This window comes from Vulpes lagopus, chromosome 9 (genome assembly GCF_018345385.1).
Source record: "Vulpes lagopus strain Blue_001 chromosome 9, ASM1834538v1, whole genome shotgun sequence".
In the NCBI taxonomy this organism is placed as follows: Eukaryota; Metazoa; Chordata; class Mammalia; order Carnivora; family Canidae; genus Vulpes; species Vulpes lagopus.
In genome coordinates this window covers 15,578,164-15,596,582 of record NC_054832.1, presented here as the reverse complement: position 1 = coordinate 15,596,582, position 18,419 = coordinate 15,578,164, and the positions used below count along the sequence as shown (strand labels likewise).

General features: G+C 52.3%; 1 protein-coding gene across 14 annotated transcripts in view; it reads right to left on the bottom strand.

Annotated features, from left to right (window-relative positions):
* Window positions 1-145: 145 nt before the first annotated feature.
* MTSS1 (MTSS I-BAR domain containing 1) overlaps window positions 146-18,419 on the bottom strand; it is a 161,192-nt gene continuing 142,918 nt past the window's right edge. For 2 of the 14 annotated variants that reach the window (XM_041768927.1, XM_041768929.1), the window contains 9 exons: window positions 16,236-16,393; window positions 14,877-14,984; window positions 13,306-13,403; window positions 10,948-11,158; window positions 6,695-6,814; window positions 5,816-6,010; window positions 4,729-4,902; window positions 4,193-4,355; window positions 146-3,090 (listed from right to left, as the gene is read on the bottom strand). In XM_041768927.1, the coding sequence (XP_041624861.1) occupies window positions 2,390-3,090; window positions 4,193-4,355; window positions 4,729-4,902; window positions 5,816-6,010; window positions 6,695-6,814; window positions 10,948-11,158; window positions 13,306-13,403; window positions 14,877-14,984; window positions 16,236-16,393 (1,928 nt within the window). In that variant the 3' untranslated portion in view covers window positions 146-2,389. The remainder of the gene's footprint in view (window positions 3,091-4,192; window positions 4,356-4,728; window positions 4,903-5,815; window positions 6,011-6,694; window positions 6,815-10,947; window positions 11,159-13,305; window positions 13,404-14,876; window positions 14,985-16,235; window positions 16,394-18,419) is intronic. The other 12 variants (XM_041768934.1, XM_041768936.1, XM_041768935.1 and 9 more) reach the window with 8 other exon arrangements.

Sequence of the window (18,419 nt, the reverse complement as noted above, 5' to 3'; positions counted from 1 at the left end):
CATTAGAATCGTGTTGAGACAGCTCATCGCCATTCCAGAAGGAACATTCTGTCGGTTTCCTAAGTAAGCCCAATCGGAATCTCAGTGCATCTAACAGCTGACGAAGACTTGCAACTGAATTTTAATAAGTCTTGACATTCAGGACTTTTTCTAGTGGTTCTTTATTTATAATGTAGGCTGAAGCAATTGTTACAAGGTAGAAGGGAGACACGTTACACAATTGTTATTTATACAAGTTTAGAACAAAAAAACTGCACAGGGAGAGGTCAACTCTCAGTACAAACTAGCAACTAAACCACAATAATTTACCTTTAGAAACGATTTCTTTATTTTTAGCTGTGACACTGCTTTTACAATATGCAAAAACACAAACAGAACTACCCAAGGTGTGTTGTCACATTCTTTCTACATTGAATTTGGCAACATTTTATATTAAATTTATTCAGATTATTACTAACGTTTAAAAACTAAACAAGTGAAAAGCTGTACCAAGGTACAGTTACATCCATTTATTTCAAAGGTTTAAAATACCACTTTTATCTATTGTAATTACCTTGCAGTGATTTCTGCTTTTGCAAAAACCATCTCAAGCATCATATGCACAATGCATCAGCTACTTTTAGTCATCAAGATTGGTGGGCTAAACCACAGGCACTACTGTTGCTTATATTCTGTAGAAGGAGCTTGTTTTTCAAAGAAAAAAAAGCTTAAATAGTTTCTAATAATCATGCCTTTGCTTTAAAGCCATAACATAAAATGCCCTTGAGCAATCACAGCAGTGTTAAATGTTAATATATAGAACAGTGACTATACAAGTACGTTACTCTCACATCCAATGCAGTTATGTATTAAAGCATAAGGTTATGTAATTGAAGATCAGAGCCAACAGAAACCTGCAGGGTCTGGGGGACCCACCAAGCCTTCTGTTCCTTCAAGAGGAACTGACCCGAGTGCTCAGGGGCTTGCTTGGTTTTTTTCAAACACTGTTGTTGTCTCCAAACAAGATCCCTTTAAATCTACAAATCTCTGTTGGCTTTAGGGAACGGGCATTAGAACAAATTTAACTTTCACTTAAAAAAGAAAAGACATAAATCCATTCCAAAAAACATTACCTAGAATACAAAAAAAAAGGGACAATATAGTGGTCGGATTCCCAGTGGCGATAAATAAATCCTCCGCTCTTCAATGTTTGTTTGGTATGATGCCAATTAACTGCCATTTATTTAACAGAAGATAAGAAAAACAAGCCCCCAGATCGGTAAACACATTGGCAAGTTGCTAGATTCCAAGCTGGTTACCCTTGTTAAATCCGCTTGAGTTTGTTCAAAATATTTGGGCTTTTCAACGCACCCAGCCTGCTGGGCACAGGTAAGTAAAAGGCATTTGCTATGTCTAAGAATTCCCTGCTATCATTTTAAAATGTTTTTTCACATTTTTAAAACTGCCTTACCCTTTTTGGATGTATCTGGATTCGATGCAAGTGGGTACAAGAGACGAGTAACTGAAGTGGGGGGGGGGGGGTCTAGGTCTACCCGGTGGCAGCAGCATGCACGGGATTGGAGGTGGGTGCTTGTGTGCAGTCAGGAGGAATCGTGGGAGAAAGGAAGTCCTTAAACACCCTACAGAAACAAACACTGCAATCCAGTATGGCTTATTCGGATGCATTTACCATGAAGCTACTAGAAATTCAACCTACAAGGCTACTCTTAAATGTTAACAGGATCGGCTATGTTGACAGTGTGCCCCTCCCACGGCCCTCCCCCCAATCCCAACAGTCTACCATTTCCAGATTCACTTCTCACTGAATATTGCTCATCAGTTGTTAGGCCTGCTTTTCTCAGCCAGAACATACTACATTTAAATGAAGATTTTTTTACCCCTTTATCCGTTTTGTTTGTACATTAAAATAACTTGAATTTGCTTCTAAGCCAGACTACTACAATGCATCTACAAAAGCTTGCAGGAAAAAAAAGGAGAGAGAAATTAAAAGGCTGACTATAGTTAATCCTTTTTTTTCTGAAATTAACTACTTTTGAGTTTCCCCTGCCCCAACCACCCCCCACCCATTATGCATTTAAAATTTTACAAAGACTTGTAAAAAAGTTAAATGGAATTTGGCACCTTCAGAAAAATCAAAAGGGAAACTAAGATTAAAATGTGCAGAAAGAAAACTCGATATTTACAAATTAAAAGATCAAAGTTATGTCAGTTACGTATGTTGCTTTTAATTCTTATCTAAAGATATCGAGTACTTTCAAAAGAGCTGTATTCTGAGTTGCCTACAAAATCTTTTGTTTGATTCTAGATTGGAATGGATCGAGACAAATTAGGTTTTATGAATTAAACAGTTCTTCCCCACTGGCAGCATTTCTTGGGAGCCTAAGAGAGCCTATGAGAAGCGGGGGGCGGAGCGGTCGTTCGTGGTGGTTTTCTTCAGTTTCACGCCCCTTCGGATGGCGTTCAGCATGTCTTCCCCTTGCGGAGTATCTCTCGGGCTCAGGTCTGCAGCGTCACTCTCCGGAATCTGGCCTGGGGAAGCGGCGGCACTTGAGGGATCCCTCTCCTGGTCTTCGGCCTCACTTTCTGGAATCGCCTGTCTGTGCTCCTCGGGGATACTTGGCTTCGGGCCTGGAAGAGGAGGGTTGACGGAGGCTTGGCCGCTCCACATTGAGGAGGGCATGCTGGTGACACCCGGGGGGCCCTCTCCCACAGAGGGCGACTCAGGGCTGTGCTCACCCCTCTCCTCTGGCCCATCCGGAGGTGCCGGCAACACCCCGGGGAGGTCTGGGACGGTTGGGGTCTTGACAGGGATCACGGGGGTCTTGATGGGGATGGGACCGGCTCCGATGGTCCCCCGGCGGACAGAAGGCTTGGTAGAAGGGGTCCGTCGGATGGTTGCAACCCCTGGGGTGACCATAGCAGGTCCGAGGGTGGTGGGGAGGCCAGCAGTGGAGGCTGGGCGCTTGGCCTGGAACATCCGCCGGTAAGACTGGCTGATGTCACTGTTTCTCGGAATGGTGGAGGACTTGTCAAACTCCTGCTGATCTGCCTCCTGGTCACCGCTTACAGAAAAGTAATCATAATCTGAAACTGAGGAGAAGATCCGATTAGGACCCTCCAAGGCAGCAGCTTTGCTTTTCGGTTCTTTTGTGTTGGAGGAACAAAAGGCACAAGACGCCAAGTGCTCTCCCCACAACCTCATCCCAAGCCGCCCCCCATCTCTGCACCATCCTCGAAGCCCTGGACACCCGAGAAGCTGCTGGCAGGGAGCTCTGGCCCCCAGTGTAACCCTGCACCCTGGCACAGCGCCGGACGCCGCAGGCCCCTGCTCAACTACCGCAGGGCGGTGGGGCTCGCCACGCTGCCAGGCTCGCTCCCTCCGAGCATCCCTGGGAGGGCGAAGCGGGGTACAGGGGCCAAGAAACCCCACACCCCCTTGGCTCCACAGTGGACATGAGAAGCCTCAGACACGCTGTCACAGCCCTTACCACCTCTCCTCTGCAAGTCGGGCCAAGGCTGAAAGAAGAATGGAGCTACTGGCAACGAGCCCCTGAAAACATCCACAAGGTGTGAGTATTTCCTCGCAAAAACTGGGGTCACGCGGGAGGCGGAAGCCTACAGCTTAACTATCTGAGAGTCGGTTGGTGAGCAGCAGCCGTACTGGCATACGGGCCGGGGCATGCTGTGTGTCACAGATGTCTAGACGCATCCCTGACCATCTGCTAGACGCCAGTAGCACCCCTCCATGTGTGACCGTTGCCGACGTCCCCTGGACCGCAAAATAGCCTTCCACTGAGACCCACTCAGTCCTAGGAGTTTTGACCGATGCGCCACAAATAGGTTTGGTCAACTCCGGCGGACGTGCTCCACCTGGACTGCCATGGGGCGGCGGTGAGGGGGCCACCAGCAACGAAGCATCTGGCTGCAACAGGTTCAGAGCCTGAGGCCTCAGATTCTTAACAGACCCGAGGTTCAGACCCAAGTCCTGCTCCTCCGTTCAGGCAAGTTCCCAAGTGTCAGTGTCCCACGTGGAACACAAGGGTGAGAACGCTCGCCACGGAAGCGGCCGTGGAGGGGAAAAGGGAAAGCGACCTGGCCCAAACGGCCTTATCGTTCCCAGCACCGGAGTTCGCGCCGGGGGCTGCCCTGGACCCAGCTGGTGGCGCTCTGGGAACCCCAGGCTGCCTCGTACCTTGGGAGGGGATGGTGTCCTCAGAGCAGCACGGGGTGGTGGTCTGGGTGCTGTAGCCGCTGGAGCACTGAAGGGAGTCCCGGCTGCTCCTCTGGGTGTCCAGCTGGAGGCCCCGGGACAGGGCCAGTGCCAATTCCTCACAAGCCTCCATCTCCTCGCCGGGCTGCGGGTGGGAGGAGAGACACAGACAAGCCACCAGGCCCATGAATCCCCCATCCCATGTCCCCAGGGCCTTTCTATAGGTTTCTTCAAAGGGGACTCAGTATTACTCCTGTCCTCTTCCTGTGAACATTACCCAACTGTGGGTCCTACCCTAGGCTCTGGAAAGTTCTAAGGGTCTGATTTCAGGGCAAGGCTTTTTCCTGGGGTGGGGGACTTCTAACCAGTATGGAGCAGGGAGTGGTGGGAAAGGCGCTCAGGTCCCCAGAGACACCAGGCTGACTCAGCCACCCCCCTCCCCGCCGCGTTGCTGGCCACGTATGGTCACCAGCCACGTCTAGAGGGGTCCAACCGGCTGTAGAGAATAAAAGCGTCACCCTGGTGGCAGCTGACACGGTCATGCTCCGTGGCCTCTGGGCTTCCTCGGTAGCTGCGGGAGCGCCCCCCACAGCAGTGGGTCCTCCTCCATTGGGGTCTGGCTCCCGCTTCTCTTTGCGCCGCTGCAGGGTGTTCACCAGAGGCTGGTCATAGGGTCCCGGCTTGGCCCAGTCCTAAGTGGAACAAGGGTGGTCATGCCCCAGGTCCCCGCTCCCACTTGGAGGACCGCAGGACCCTCCGGCAGCTGCCGACCCCCTCCGGGGGAGCTCAGGCCAGGACGGGCCAGGAGGCCCTTCTACGTCCTCAGCCGGCTCTAAGGGAAGGGAGTGGAAAATCCTTGGGGGCCCCTGGGTACCTCCCCTTCCTCGTATCTGCCCAAAGATGGAAAACCCTCAACCAGGCAGGTGCCTACGGGCACTCCCAGTTGCCCGGCCCCTAAAGGCTGACCAACGGGGTGGGGGCGGCACCAGCCGGGGAGCACGTCGGCCCAGGCCCCGCCTTCCCAGCTCTGGAGGGGCCCGCTCTCCCGCCCGACGGCTTCCCTGGGGCCAGGTGGCCACCAGGAGGCGCCAAGGAGCCCCGCCCCGCCCCGCGGGAAGGCCACCTGGGGAACCTGGCCTGGGACGCCCAGGCTGGGCCGCGAGGGCCCGCGGGGGCGGGGCGGGGCGGGGCGGGGCGGGGCGGGGCGGGGCGGGGCCGAGGCCTGCCCAGCAGAAGCCTCCTGGGGAGCCTGCGGGCGCGGCCTCGGCCTAGGGCCGTCTGCTCTCCGGGTGAGGGACGCCCCCTCTCCAAATACAGAGCATCCTTCTGGCATCAACTGAAACTTTTCATTTTAAATTAAATTTTAAATAATTTTAAAACTTTTTTTTTGTAGGGAGGCAAACACATTTTAGTAGAAGACCAGGGAGACTGAAGAACACAGTCCGCCTTGCCTTCCAGGGTCACCACGGCGGGGTGGGCCACGCACGGTCTGGGGCACGGCTGGGGCACGGCTGGGGCACCCTCAGCTGGCGGAGGGGGGGGGAGGCGGAGTGGACGCGGGGCGGAGGCGGGAGACAGAGCCAGGGGAGGGCGGGAGACACGAACCTTCCAGCTAGGGATCTGAGATGACGGGAACATGCCAGGCCCAATGGTGTAATAATGAGCGAAGTCTGGAAGGTGGACAGAGGTGACCCGAGGGAGCAGGCGGGAGGCAGGCGGGCAATGAGGGGAAAGGCTTGCGCCCACGGGCCCCACGGGGGGCTCGCTTGGCAAACTACAGTGAGAAAACCCGTTAGACAACTGGAAACAAACAAAAAAGGGGGGGAAAAGGAAAATAAAATTAATATAACAGGATGAGCGTGGAGGCACAAGATGGCATCGACATTCGAGGGGGAGGGAGACCCGGGCAGTGATGGACCCGACAGGCCCCAGGCGGCGACGGCGACAGCGACAGCGGCCACGGCCCGCCGGGGGCACCGACCTGCGCCTGAGCAGCGGCCGCGGAGGGGACGGTGCCCGCGGCGGGGGCGCTGGCTCATCTCATCGGGCAAATTTAAAAACCCTCGAGCGCCGGCTCCCTCTGTTGCTCCGGGTTCCCCAAGTCCTCGCCCGGCTCCGGAGCGGACTCCAGAGCGGGGCGAGGGCGGCAGGGACGGGCCTACTCAGGCAGAAAGGCCCAAGGCCTGGATGCGGCGAGATGGCCCCGCAGACATGACAGGCGACAAGGAGGTGACAGGTGCGGGGGAGGGGGGATGCGCAGGCCACAGGGCGCGGACGGGCCTCCACCTCCGACCTTCCCGCGCCCCCTCCTCTCCCTCAGGAGGGCCAGGCGCCCCTGGGAGAAGAGCCCTCAGCCTCGCCCCTCTGTCCCCTAGAGGGGCCGCTCTGGGGCGTGCATTTGGCCGACTTGGAGCTTCAGGTCGCGGTGGCAGTGGCCGTGGCAGTGACCGTGGCCGCGGCGGCGGGCAGGGGGGCGGCGGTCACCTTCTCTGTGGACGCCCAGGCGCCCATGGTGGAGCCTGAGCTGACTGAGGTGGGGGAGCTGCACTCGCTCACGGACTGGCAGGTTTCCGAGGCTTCGGAGGAGGCCGAGCTGGACGAGTTCTGCAGCAGGGAGGGACCACATGCCACCAAAAGGACAGGAAATCCAAAGGGAAGATGGGGCGGGGAGGGCACGCACAGAGAGAGACAGAGAGAGACATATACACAGAGGAGGGAAGGATGAGAGAAGCAGAGGGTTAGGGTTCATTCTTCCCCCCAAGCTGCACCCACACAGAGGCTTCCAAGCTCTCAGAAAGAAGCAGGAGACGCCGCACGGCCCACACCTGCCAGACTGTCAGCCCCACAGGAGCCCGCTCTGTGTGCCTCGTCCGTGCCTGGCACCGGGTCAGGTGCTGGAACTCTCCGTGCTCCCCTGGGCGCTCCCCTCATGGGCAGGCCTGCCTCTGCCGTCTCCCAGGTGCCCAGGCATATTTACTGCCTGAGGACTGACCCCCGCCACCCACCACCACCCCCAGCTTGGGCTTCCACTCCAATGTCTCCACTCCTGGCCTCCCTCCTGGTCACAGGCAGCCTCTGCACCCAGGAAGGGTGGCTTCCAACATCTTTGCAGGACAGGTTTTTAGGTTTCTCTGCCAAGAAAAGGATTTTGAGGTTTGGGGCAGTGAAGCCCTAAGGTCAGTGCAACGTTTCAAGTGGCCATCTAGGGCGGGAGGAAACATCCAGAGATCCGGGACATTACAGAAAGGAGGTCTCACTTGGGACAACAACTCCTCATACCGATCTTCATTAAACCTCCAGTCTGGGGCAGCCCGGGGTGCTCAGCGGTTTAGCGCTGCCTTCAGCCCAGGGTGTGATCCTGGAGTCCCGGGATCGAGTCCCACATCAGGCTCCCTGCATGGAGCCTGCTTCTCCCTCTGCCTGTGTATCTGCCCCCGCCCCCCTCTCTCATGAATAAATAAATAAAATCTTAAAAAAAAAAAACAAAAAAAAAAACCTCCAGTCTGCCCACTCCCGGTATCGGCCCAGGTCCACGCTCCCAGGTCAGCCTCCTGAAGTTCAGCTCAGCCAGGGCCGGTGCCGGGGGCTCGCCGATCCGTCTCAACTTTCTAGGCCTGTCCTGGCACATGGCAGGCCTCACAATTACTGAACGGATGCACGCCAATGGCCATCTCTTCCATAAACCAGCCCCCCTGGGGTGGTCCTTCGGGCACACCCAGGTAGAGGACGCAGTTTTGTTCACTGCTACCTGCAGTCGCTGGTTCAGCCTTTCGGTTAAGTGAGCCCAACCCTACTGGGGTCTCCTACTACTTCCCCTAAAGGGCTCCTGCATTCGCTGCCCATGAGGCCCGACTCCTGTCCACTTCCTTCCCCACCAAAAAAAGAAGAGTCCCTGCAAAGGGGCAGAGCGGGAGCTCCGAAGCCTGCAAGCCGCAAGGCTCCAAGCAGACCCTCCACTGCTGGGACCCCGCAGCCCCAAAGCGAGGACAGGTTACCCAGCGGATGCCTGGCGGCTCCTCAAGCTCAGGGTCTGGTTAGCGGTCCTGGATCCAACACTTGAGGGATCTGGACTTAAGTTTCGTTTCTGTCACTTCGTAAGGGAGGAGCCTTGGGCTTAACCTCTCCAAATCTCAACTTCTTTCACCTTTAGAACAGGGATCAACAACATCTAGCAGAGGAGGATGAAATGAGATTCTATACGTGTGACGTGTGCGTCTGCGTGCATGGCGCTGCACCAGGGGCACAGAGAAGCCAGCTATCCCTGTCATTTGCCAGGACTGTTTATGTCGGTCCCTCTAATTCAAGGCTGTTCAACCTGAGGAAAAGAGCAGGTAAAGCACCACAGGACTGTGGGTTCCTAGTTCCTCTGACGTGGGTTCCTTTTTCCTCTTGCCTTAATGCAATGAGCAGCCCCTGGACTAACCCTCACCACGGCCCAGCCCTACCTGCCCCCGGCCTGGGCAGACGTGGTTAAGGTACAGCTTGAAAAGAGCTCAGTGGAGGAAACTGGGAGAACCCTTAGCAGAGCCCATCACCCGGCATTCATTTAGACCCACGTGCCTGACAGGAGCAGGAAGGAGTCTTCTCACCCCTAAAGACAGGTGTTCCTTCCCTCTCGTCCTCCATAAAGGGAGCACCGTGGCCTACAGGAGGTTGTACCTTCTGGCCCGTGGGATCTGTACACCTTCCTCAAGCGTGCCCTCTCCCTCACTATCATAAGCAGCCCTACCGCCCTTCTCTAAAGTCTCCCCGAGCTTATTAAAACTACCCTAGATGGGATCCCTGGGTGGCGCAGCGGTTTGGCGCCTGCCTTTGGCCCAGGGCACGATCCTGGAGACCCGGGATCGAATCCCACGTCGGGCTCCTGCTGCATGGAGCCTGCTTCTCCCTCTGCCTGTGTCTCTGCCTCTCTCTCTCTCTCTCTCTCTCTCTCTCTCTGTTTGTCTCTCATGAATAAATAAATAAAATCTTTAAAAAAAAAAAAAACATCCTAGAGTTGCCCGCAGAACCCATCTTGGGCACTGGAGTCCGGATTTAAGTAAATCCCAACAGGGTACCTTCCTCCTCCCTCAACGCTCCTGGAAGCAGAAGCACTTGCTTCAGCCTCATCCACACACGCAGCGCTTGACAGAAAGCGGGGAGCACAAGGCCTCTTTTTAGAAAGGAGTCCGCGCCCGAGACCATGTTAATTCATCAGCTGATTAAAAACACACAGAGAATCAGCCTGCGCATGGGAATAGCCTCGGAAGAAGGGCAAGTTCCTGTTTTTCTTTCAACCATTCACACTGCTTTTAGGACACGCAAGTGTGGTTTAGTGTCGCACGTGGCAGGGGACAGCCAGGGGACACCTCGCAGACCAAGCTGAAGCAGCCTGGCGAGGACAAGCGCATTAGATTGCAAAGCCACGGCTCTTGGTCCCGAATGTTTGTTTGCGATCGAGTGTCCCAGGAAGACAGAGCAAGGCCACATCTCCGGGGACAGCTAAAAATGCCGGAGGGACCACTGAGCTGAGAGCCTCTGGGTTCACCCACGTCAGGCAAGGAACCTTCTGGCTTACGTTCCCAAAACACTTGAGCTGCTTCCTCTCCATGAAGTGTTCCCCAAAACACTCTTCCAAGGATGCCTCAAGGCTGAGATAGAACAGAGAGGGCTCGGGATCAGTTGCCAGAAAAACCCTCGTTCCGGGTCCCCAACCTGCAGGTCATGTAACAGCACAACTTGGGCAAGTCACATCTCTGGGCCTCCGTTTCCACAAGAGAATAGGGACAATGCTCCACGCGGCTGCTGGAAGGACTACACAGGCAGCACACACAGGGGGTCCCGGGGTGGTGCCGGGTACACAGGAGATATTAGGGGCTGGCTAGCAAACTGGGTACCTGGAGGAACAAGACAAGCACGTGACCTTCTGAGTCCACTGGATCTTGGACCAACGGCTGTGGCCAGCCTTAGGGTGGACACGGGCCCTGGGCCGCCACGCTCCCCTGCAGATGGCACCGCGGGGCACCCCAGATGCTGGCGTTTCCTTTGTGCGTTGTGCTCCTTACTACGTGGGAAGCCAGACCCCTGGCACTAGGGGAGACAGGGCAGAGAGGGAAGCCGGTGGAGGGCGTTCCAATGCCACATCCAGCTCCGGCCTCCTGCTCCAGCTGGAACCACTGGGCTGGGCCTAGCACCCTCTAGCCCGACCATGTAGAAAGATTCAACACCTTCCCTTCTCCCAGGAGCGGAATGCCATCAGAATCGACCTGCAAGGGCTCTAAGGATCCATTCTCATTCTCACTCCGGGAACTGGGAGAGCCGAGGAAGGCTTCCAGGCACCATTCAACGACAGACTCGCCACCATTCAGAGAGCAGCAGGGACAGCAATAGAGGAAGTGCCACCATTTGCATCAGTGTCATTAATTAAGCATCAGCTGTCACACTAAGCCCGACATTTAGGGGGATGCCAGAGGATGGCCAAAGTTCTTTGAGTCCATCTACTTACGTGAGAGAACTCCCCAAACCAATGTGGTGACCTGACCACCACCATCGTGGAGACAGGCTTCAAACCCAACTTAACAGTTCTCACCCTTTGGGGAAACAACACATCTAAAGAGGAGAAATTAAACCACGGGTTTCTCCTGTGAAGAGGACAGAAGTGTGTCCGGGCCAACATCCTTCTTTGGTTCCAGCCACTGATGGTGGTCCGGGCGCTAGACGTCAGTCACAGCTGCTTCTGGAGCCGAGGACACCCTTACCTGGTTAGGGGCCTCTGGCGGCATGGGGGACGGTGACTTGGACTGGAAAGCGTCCTGGGAAATGAATCCTGAGTCGTGGGAGGACACGCTGGACAGGCGGACGGGTGCCTGCTGGGCCAGGTTGGAGCTGCGGTAGCGGTAGTGGGAGCTGGGGGAGTGGGAGTGGGAGCCGCTGGAGCGCGAGTCACTGCTATTGACACTGTTCAGGCTGCTGTGGGGACAAGCAGAGGGGAGGCAGGCGTGGAGGGGGAGCAGGAGGAGGAGGGAAACACAAAACGGGGACAGGAAGGGGGGAGAACATGGTGTCATTAGCCACCTGCCCCAGGGAAGCAGGGCAAATGGCAAGACATGCTTTCAAAACACCGAGTCACTAAGCTACAAACAAAAGGTTTTTCACGCAAGTAAGGGAGAGAAAACTAGGGTTATTATAAACCTGGAGTCCGCCGGGACTTGCCTCTCAGACGGTGCACTGGGGCGTCCTTAGCATGGAGGCCCATGATTCCAAAGAGTCCAGTGGAATCCAATTTTGCCGTGACATCTACCCCCAAAACTAGAGGCCTAACGTCTGTGGCATGAAAAGAGGTGGGCCTAATCCCATCTGCTTAGCTGCCTGCACAATCCCATGACCCTGGAGCAAAAACCATTAGGTTTCAGCGCCACCCAGTTAGAATATTCATGTGTCACCCTTAGAGGGACCATCCGGGTCCAGGAAACCAAGGTCAACCCAGACAACCATCACTTCGGGGGCACAGGTGCCAAGGGACTCTGCAAGGCGATTCCATCCTACGTGAACCTGGTTCAAGACCATCGGAAAGAACATCAGCCAATCAGCTCAGCTGTTCAGGTCACCTGTTTTACCTCCAGGAACAAAGCTGATGCTTCCATGAACGGCTCTGCCCCAGTCACAGGCACTGCCCTGTGACAATAACTGTGGGCCTGGTGTTAACAGGACACCTGGCGAGAGGCAGGCAGCTTTCAACAATTCCAGGCAATCGATGCTAAGCTTGTTGCTTCCGAGATGAACAGTCACTAGGATGTCAAGAAACAATCTCCCAGCAGCAGTGATTTCCTCTGGCACACTCCCCTGTATGTGTCAGAGGATGGGTGGTCTGTCTGCTTCCATCTCCAGTTCCAACAAATACACTCTCCACTAATAACTCAGATTACGAAAACCAGAAAACTGAACGAAGTTCTGTGGCCCCAACAAGGAGAACTGACATAGAAAGTGCGGCTGTAGAAGTATCAGAAGGGATAGAAGAAGCCACCCAGCCTGAGGTTGGAAAGGCCTGTGGTTTCTGCTCCTGGCAAGAGTATTGTCAAATTTTGCAAACGCTGACAGCTGATGTAGTAAGTCAAGGGCTGTGTGGCCATCCTACGCTAGAATTACTTGGTGCGGATGTTCTGACACATACAGGGGAGTGTGCCAGAGGAAATCACTGCTGTTGGGGATAATTATCATAATTTTTGCTTCCCTCCTGCCTCTACCCCCTGCCAATCAGAAGAGGGCATCTAGGGACGGAAGCTCACGGCAACTCTACTCCCCCAAGTTCCTAGCTGTGCCGTCAGTACATGATGTCCAGTCGAAGCTGACACTATAAGAAAAAAAAGATACTCGCGCAGCTTTGTTTTACGCCAGTGAGATAGTTTTCTTGGTCACCAAAATGAAAACCCAGCAGATTTGTCAAAGACACACATACACACATCCCACAAGAAGAGGACTCAGGGACGCCTTGGTGGCTCAGTGGTTGAGCATCTGGCTTCGGCTCAGGGTTTGATCCCAGGGTCCTGGGATCAAGTCCTGCATTGGGCCCCCCACAGGGAGCCTGCTTCTCCCACTGCCTATGTCCCTGCCCCTCTGTGTGTCTCTCATGAATAAATAAATAGGATCTTAAAAAAAAAACAAAAAAAAACAAAAAAACAAAAAAACAAAAAAACCAACCAACATTTCCAGGCTACAGACCGTCAGGATGTAGTGTCTTCAGTCTGGAAGTACTGTTCAGTGTTTACTATACCAGCTCAATTATGAAATGGCACACACACAAGTGTGTAGGAAGACACAACCATACATGGATTTTGCAGATCCATCCTACTCTTTACGCTCAATGCTAACTCATAAGAAGTGGAAAGTCATTTGGCTTTGAAAAGTCAAAGAAAAAGATCAGTAGGTCAAGTACACCGAGGAGGATCACTGATGCAGGACGAAGGTTCCATCCTTTAAGAAGAGGAGAGTAAACTTTGCGATCAGCAAGCCAAGGAGGGCCAAACAGAAAACTGCTCAAAAACAATTTTGCAGATGGCAAAACTATTCCAGATGCTTCTCACCGTGTGTCAGCGGGAGCCGAGTCCAGCTTTACTTACCTGCAGACACTAGACTTTCGGGACATGGTGGTGCTGGGGGAGGAGGGTGGCGTCTGGTACGACCAGCTGTAATCAGAACCTTTCAAGTCCAAAATCACCTAAGGGGACAGAGTCAAGTGGGTAAGCAAGGAGCTGAGAAGGGAAACCTTATCAACTAAATCTTTACCTATGACATCAAAAATCTGCCACCAAGGGGTTTAATGTAAAAAAAAAAAAAATTGTTGTTAATGTCTTTTTTTTAAATTTAAGAACCACACTACCAATCCATCAATGTCATAGTCATTTTTCTGACACAAGCAAAAATACAAAAAAATTAGAGGGGGGAGGGAACCATGAAATGTCAGTCTATAGGGAGAAAGCGAGATCTTACAGTCTCAGATTAAGAATTTACAAGAGTCGGGCAACCCAGGTGGCTCAGCGGTTTAGCACCTGCCTTCGGCCTGGGGTGTGATCCTGGAGACCCGGGATCGAGTCCCACATGAGGCTCCCTGCATGAAGCCTGCTTCTCCCTCTGCCTGTGTCTCTGCCTCTCTCTCTCTTTGTGTATCTTTCATGAATGGATGAATAAAATCTTTAAAAAAACAAAAAGAATTTACAAGAGTCTGTTTATACTCAAGGCTACAATCTACAGGATTTTGGTCTTAGAGCACAAGAGCCTGTAACCACCAATTCAATAATGGTTTCAGGGTTTGCTGATCTTGCATTTTGCCACCTGATATTCAGCGGTCACTTTTGCCCTATCTGACCGGGACTTGGTATTTTCAAACCTGACACAATCAAGAGCAAGCCGGTTCCTTCACAGTTACTTCTACATCCAGCTCCCCTACTTGACAAGTAACAACCTGAATGTGAGGTCTACCTTTCCTTCCTATAGGAGATGCTCAATGAATGCCTATTATTTATGCCTGCTGTGGTTTAACAAAAGCAATTTCGTTGAACGGAAAATACAAACTCTTGTATTTGTCTTAGAGTTGGTTCTCAACAGGAATTTTACACCAAGGACAAAAGCCAGCATGTGATTCATCAGCTGCTCCCATCAGTGTTACTGTCATTGGAACCAAATGAATAAGCACAGAAAATGTCATCATTTTCATAAGGGAGATCCTCATGCATTAATTAATTGAGAGTAGGAGAAATTCAGTGAGACTGGTTCACGAGGATGACCAAGACACACACTGCCATGTTCCCGTAGGAGTTTATTTCTAGAGAGCAGATAAACACAGTGGTTAGGACCTGGGCTCTTGACTACTTGGTTCAAATCCCAGTTCTACCAGTAATTAGCTAGGTGAACCTGGTTAAGGGACTTTTATCTCTCAGTGCCTCCCTGTCCCGCTCTGTAAAGTGGGAATCATTGTGAAGATTAGCTGGGGAAGTCAGTCTATGTAAAGAGCTTAGAACAGTACCTGGCACGCAGCACGTGCTCTATAACAGCTGGCAAGGACGGTTACTATATATCACAATGTGAAACACTAGTAAAACTTTAAATAGGATAAGGCCTCAAGGAACCCTCAAGACCTTGAACCTTTGTGCTTTTGGTTTGCTCTCCTCAATGCTCAACCCATGACTCCTACCTGTTCACTTGAGGAGGGCAGTTTGTGAGGGTCCATGGTCAGGCTCTTCAGATCTTCTGATATGGTCTGAAGATGAGTTATCTCCCCTAGCATTGAGATTTCTTCTTCCTGAAAGGAAGTAATTCATGACACATTGTAATCATGAGTGATTCACTTCATTGTCTTAGTCCAACTGTTTTTATTAGGGTTACTGTCTAACACTCTCAACTTTCCAGAAAAGGCACACCGAGACCAGTACATCTGTGCTAAAGGCACATCGGCTTCGTTTGTGAAACAGAAAGGGAAAAGGGAATCTGCCGTAATTATAGAATGACCTGTGCCCCCAGGACAGTGGTGAGCAAGTCAAAGAGAACACCTGGCCTTCCTTGCCGTGTCTGGGGGTGGCTAGCACATCTGCACAGATGGTCTGCCCTACATAGTGTCATAGGATCCTGGAGCACAGCCCCCTCCACAGGCTGAAGCCCTCCTCTCAACTCACTCAGCTTCAACTGTCGATACGACTTGGGAGTCATTTTTGGTCCAGATCTGATAATGGATCTTTGTGACAGTCAGTACCTTTGTGTGCAGTAGTGTTAACTACCCCCCCACCCCTTTTTCTTGTGTTTTCCACCAACTTACTAAATGGCAAGTGAGATGGGAGCAAGAGACCATGGAAGGTAGTCATTCACTTTGCCGAAGGGCCAAGCTGGGACTGCAGGCCAAGGCAAGAATGAGCCATGGAAAAATTCTACGCTCAGAGCAATGACTCACATTTGGGCATTTTGCTAGGGCTGAGGGAAAGGAGCTGGTGTCTTCTTACCGGCTTCAAGAATGCCTACAGCAGAAGTTCTCAATTATGGTATGCAAATGGTTTACTTAAAATAAGTTTAAACTTATTCATTAAGGCTCTTTCCATGTTAATCTTATGGCCACTCACTGGTGGTGAACTTGGCCACTGGGTCTCAAAACCACCTGAAGGCCTGATTTAAAACACAGATGACTGGGTCCCCATCCCCAGAGTTTTGGATTCAGTAGAATCTGGGCTGGACTCAAGAAGCTGCATTTCTAACCAGTTCCCAGGTGACACTGCTGGCCTGGGGATCACACCTTCAGAACCACTTGGCAAGGCCTTCTTGACGCGGGGAGAAGGAGCAAGTGAATAACTAGAGCTAATGCTAATAAGAACTGAAACGAAGAGTGCGTCACATGGCCGACGACAACCTGTAGAGAATGTGTAACTGGTCTACAGAAGCAATTCCACCAGCATGATTCCTCCACACGGCCTCCAACCTCCCAATGACTCAGTGATGGATGGATAAATAGAGGAAAGTCTCCTCCAGACTGGCGGTTTAAGTCTTCCAGAGCTTTCCACTAACTTACAATCACTGGCCGCAGCATAGAGATGAAGGTACAGAATCGGCCACGTTCCTCGATCAAAGCCTTCCGGACTGCCTGCTTTTCTGTTTCTTCCAACAAGAGATATTTGTCGTTGACATCTTGGAGAGCGCTGTCCAACTGAGGCTGGATGTCACCTCTCCCTGTAAACAAAACAAAGGGCCAGGTGTGGCTTGCTGAAACTCCAGCCCTGGAACAAATGCCCTTCCTCCCGCGAGTCCTTGCTGGAGTGGAAACCACATTTTTTTTCCCGGACATAAAACAATTATTTAGTTATACTCAGAAAGGATTTACGGTAGCTGTTTCTCTAGGACCAACCATTTCCGGTTTCTGATGCCCAAAGGGCACGTTTACCCTCATGACAAGGAAGATTTCCTGGGCGACTCCTCCTGACTTGCCTTCTTGACTTGGGCAACCCCACAGGGGCTTCTGCCAACAATACCCCCGGATGTGGCAGCCAGACAGTCTTCTTTTTAGAACATTCCAAAGAGGCTAAGGGATGAACAAGGTGAGGGGGCCTATGGATGTTTCCAAAAATGGGCACAAGCTGGCGTTGTTGGGTCAGCCTTGATCAAAGAGCCTCTGTTTGAACAGAAGTTTCTGTCCCTGAAGACAAAGATGGCAAACATCAGTTCTCCTGTCTCTTGGGGGCCTCTGGGAATCCCTGGCAGGTAGTTTAACTCCCTCGTGGAGAGTCCTGTATGTTCTTCTTATCAAACAAGCCCAGGAACAAAAAGACCTATAGTCAGGTCTCTGCTGGCGAAAAAAACAACAGTAGCGTCAGCACTGAGCCCGTCCCATGTATGGTAATCGTCTGGCCAGGTCCACAGACCCAGTGATGACGAGGCGAGGCAACCATTTCTAGAGTTTAAGACCGAGTGGAAACCATTCTTTTTTTTTTTTTTCCTGTTTGAGTGTTAGCCTTTTAAACTGGAACTTTATAACTCATAAATAAAGTTTTATTCAAACAGCCTCGCCCACTCGTTCGTACATACTGTCTACAGCTCCTCTTGCTACAACTACAGAGTGGAATCGTTATAACACACACTATATGGCCCCTAGACTAGGAGTATTTACAATCTGATTCTTTAGAGAAAAAGTCTGCAAGGCTAGAAGATAAGCAACAGGCAGAAGGAGAAGCTACTGCAAATCTGATTTGTAGGTGGGGACAAGGGGGTAACCACCCGAGAGCCTAGCTCCATACTAGTCTCCCCATGCAGGGTCCTCACCCATCACCTGAACAGAGACAAAATTCTAAACTCCTTCAGGCCAGGGGTTTGGAACCCTCCCAGCCCACCCAGCACGTGCTCAATAAATGTCTGGCCATTTCAAACACAGAATGTTAGAGATGGAGGGGCCTTTGGGGTTATCCAACCTACTTCTGTTTCGGTAGAGGCAGAGGCCCAGAGACAGTGAGGGGCTTGTCCAGCATACAGGAAAGGTGGAGAGCCGGGATGGAGCCCGCACAGCCCGACCCCTTGGATGCTGGACACAATCTTCCTCTGCCCCACGGCCCCAGTCGCAGGAAGGTACCCCACCTTCCTCCTAATGAGGGGCCTGAGAACTCACCAGTTGCTCCGCTTTAAAATGATGTGGAGAACATTAAATACAGCATGGTATTTGCTCAGAAGAAGGAAAGGGTCAGGGGAAGTTGCTTTAAGAGGGGGAGCATGTTCCATGTTTTCTCTCAGAAGCAGATAAGAAAGCCTAATTTGGAACAAGAGGTGGTCAGGCTTCCGGAACATCCCAACAGAAAAGGTCCTCGGATTTTATTAAAGAAAAGCCACTTTCCGGGCAGGGGTTAAGTTGAAGGTTAACGCACAAAGGGGAAATCCTACGTAGTCAAAGGTCACCCCTGAAAAAGTCCTGGATGGCTGGTACAGTAACCACTGTGCTTACAACTGTGGTGGGTCAGGTGAGCACAAATGCATGAAGGCTACAGCAGGCAGGTATGAATTCTGCGCAGGGCTTCTATCCGAGAGCCCCACGCACGGGAGGGTGTGCAGACATCGAAGCTGACCACCCACCCACTCCTCCAATTAGACACTGCCTACCCCTCAGGATAATTCTAGCACTTTGTCAGGTTTCCCCATCACTGCTGCAGGTGGCTCTCCAAGGATGAGGGGCATCAACCCCACATATGACCCTGGCCTGGACTACAGGTCTCCT